The sequence below is a fragment of the Octopus bimaculoides genome, chromosome 30, assembly GCF_001194135.2.
Source record: "Octopus bimaculoides isolate UCB-OBI-ISO-001 chromosome 30, ASM119413v2, whole genome shotgun sequence".
Taxonomy (NCBI): Eukaryota; Metazoa; Mollusca; class Cephalopoda; order Octopoda; family Octopodidae; genus Octopus; species Octopus bimaculoides.
This window is the reverse complement of record NC_069010.1, coordinates 7,963,901-7,967,041: the sequence shown is the minus strand read 5'-3', so window position 1 is coordinate 7,967,041 and position 3,141 is coordinate 7,963,901. Positions and strand designations below refer to the sequence as shown.

Genomic DNA, 3,141 nt, shown 5'->3' with positions numbered 1-3,141 from the left:
ATATATATATATATATATATAGGGTGTGGTGAATAAACTGTCATCTATATCAGTGCTGCTCATGCCAGTGGAACGTTAAAAGCACACCTGAATGTGGGGTATAACGGGCCCACTTATGAGTAGCCCTCATTCATTGGACAATGAACTTTGCTTGCGAAGGCCTATTGAGGCAAGTGAAAACAAATCAATCCAGCTTGTGAGTGGATTTGGTAGATGGAAACTGAAAAGAAGCTTGTTGTGTGTGTCTGTGTCTGTGTTTGTCCCTCACCACTTCTTGATAACCAGTATTTGTTTGTTTATGCCCCCATAACATAGTGGTTCAGCAAAAGAGACTGATAGAATAAGAAGCAGGCATTTTTAAAAAAATGACTACTGGGGCTGATTCCTTCAATTAAAACCTCTTCGAGGCATTGCCCCTGCATGGCCACAGTCTAACGACTGAGACAAGTAGAAGATAAACTAAAAGACACTCACGTCTCATCTGTCTTCCCTGTTTCCAGTACACTGCTCTGCAGAACCAGATCGTGGCACCTGTTCTGACTACGCACAAAAGTGGGCCTTTGACACAGAAACTAGAAGATGCAAGCAATTTTGGTATGGTGGTTGTGGAGGAAATACAAACAGATTCGACGAGGAAAGGGACTGCATGGTAGCTTGTCGGGATTACAGGACTCCATCCGTCACCCACACTCATACTCATCGCACCCGAAGACCAACACCAGAAGTAACTCGTGCCCCAGTTACAGGTGGTTAGTATTGTTTTATTGTTTTATTGTTTTATTGTTTTATTGTTTTATTGTTTTATTGTTTTATTGTTTTATTGTTTTTTGCTTTATTGTTTTCCATGACGTTTTAGCACAGTGAGTTCTAAACATTTCTACCGAATTTTCCTCACAGAACCCAAATTTTTGAATGGATTGTCCGCTCAATAAACCAATTTAATTAACTCACAACAAACCAATTTAATCAACTGACAACAAACCAATTTAATTAACTGACAACAAACCAATTTAATTAACTGACAGCAAACCACTTTAATTAACTGGCAACAAACCAATTTAATTAACTGACAACAAACCAATTTAATTAACTGACATGCTTTTTAACTATTAAACATGAGACCTTACCTTAAGCTACTGTCCTTGCCTCTAATTTATCTTTCTCTTTCTGTCCCCTATTTCATGAATTCTGCCATGATACCCTTTCATTTCTTTTTGTATGAAAATAGGGACCCTAAGTTGTTCTTCCTGCCTCTAATTTGCCTTAATCTGACTGTTCCCTATTTTGAAAGTAAATTCTATTATTCCAGGCCCTTTCCTTATAAATGACAGCTGGGATGTTACCTTAAATTTCAATCCCCACCAATTAATTTGTCTTCCTCTCTCGTCCCCTGTTTTCAGAATTCTGTATTTTCCATTCCTTTCTTTGAATCCTTTACAACTGAAAATAGGAATTTTGTTTTTATTCCCTCTGTTCCTTATTTTCTGAATTCTGTCACTCCAACCCCTTTTTCTTCATTATGTAAAAAAATAGGCATCATGCTTTAAGCCACTGTCCCCTTCACCTGTTCCCTTTTTGCAGATGTCTGTTCCCTAGAACACGACCGTGGTACCTGTTCTGACTACGACCAGAAGTGGGGCTACGACCCTGAGTCTCGAAGGTGCAAACAGTTCTGGTATGGTGGTTGTGGAGGAAACAAGAACAGGTTCGATGACGAAAGAGATTGCATGATAGCCTGCCGTGATCACAGGGGACCAGTAACCGCTAGACCTACAACAAGAAGACGAGGTTTGTATGATTTAATTAATTAAACATTTTAATTAATTAATTAGGTGCAGGAGTGGCTGTGTGGTAAGTAGCTGGCAGAAACGTTAGCACACCGGGCGAAATATTTAGCAGTATTTCGTCTGCTGCTACGTTCTGAGTTCAAATTCCGCCGAGGTCGACTTTGCCTTTCATCCTTTCGGGGTCGATAAATTAAGTACCAGTTACATACTGGGGTCGATGTAATCGACTTAATCCCTTTGTCTCTCCTTGTTTGTTCCCTCTATGTTTAGCCCCTTGTAGGCAATAATGAAATAAGTAGCTTGCTTACCAACCACATGGTTCCGGGTTCAGTCCCACTGCATGGCATCTTGGGCAAGTGTCTTCTACTATAGTCTCGGGCCAACCAAAGCCTTGTGAGTGGATTTGGTAGACGGAAACTGAAAGAAGCTCCTTCGTATATATGTATATATATATATATGTGTGTGTGTGTGTGTTTGTGTGTCTGTGTTTGTCACCCCAACATCGCTTGAGAACGGATGGTGGTGTGTTTATGTGTTTACTGCATCAGGGCATTAGCAAATCTGTGGTATTGAGCAGAATATTTGCTGTAGGCCATCTTTTTATACCAAGACAAAACAATGTACATGATAACACTTCCAATCAGTTAAGACAAGAAGCCATGAGAGCCATTGCCTGGTACTGCATCAGGGCATTAGCAAATCTGTGGTACTGAGCAGAACATTTGCTGTAGGCCATCTTTTTATACCAAGACAAAACAATGTACATGATAACACTTCCAATCAGTTAAGACAAGAAGCCATGAGAGCCACTGCCTGGTACTGCATCAGGGCATTAGCAAATCTGTGGTATTGAGCAGAATATTTGCTGTAGGCCATCTTTTTATACCAAGACAAAACAACGTACATGATAACACTTCCAATCAGTTAAGATCAGAAGGGATCCCTTTTTTATCATACCTAGGGCACCCACAAAAACAGGAACAGTTCCTTCTTTAAGATTCCACTTCTTTTGTATTTCAATTTCCAGGTCTTTATATTTACTGAATTTGTCAAATTCTTTTACAGATATATTTTCATTAAATAACAACAAACCAATTTATTTAACTGACAACAAACCAATTTAATTAACTGACAACAAACCAATTTAATTAACTGACAACTAACCAATTTAATTAAATGACAACAAACCAATTTAATTAACTGACAACAAACCAATTTAATTAACTGACAACTGACCAATTTAATTAAATGACAACAAACCAATTTAATTAACTGACAGCAAACCAATTTAATTAACTGACAACAAACCAATTTAATTAACTGACAACTAACCAATTTAATTAACTGACAACAA

The 3,141-nt window shown here is 38.3% G+C and overlaps 1 protein-coding gene across 1 annotated transcript in view; it reads left to right on the top strand.

The window, feature by feature from the left end:
• The window catches only part of LOC106872908 (papilin), a 151,893-nt gene that overhangs the window by 21,622 nt on the left and 127,130 nt on the right, over window positions 1–3,141 (top strand). The window contains exons 12-13 of the mRNA XM_052978120.1: window positions 501–749; window positions 1,582–1,788. Coding sequence (XP_052834080.1) covers window positions 501–749; window positions 1,582–1,788 — 456 coding nt within the window. The remainder of the gene's footprint in view (window positions 1–500; window positions 750–1,581; window positions 1,789–3,141) is intronic.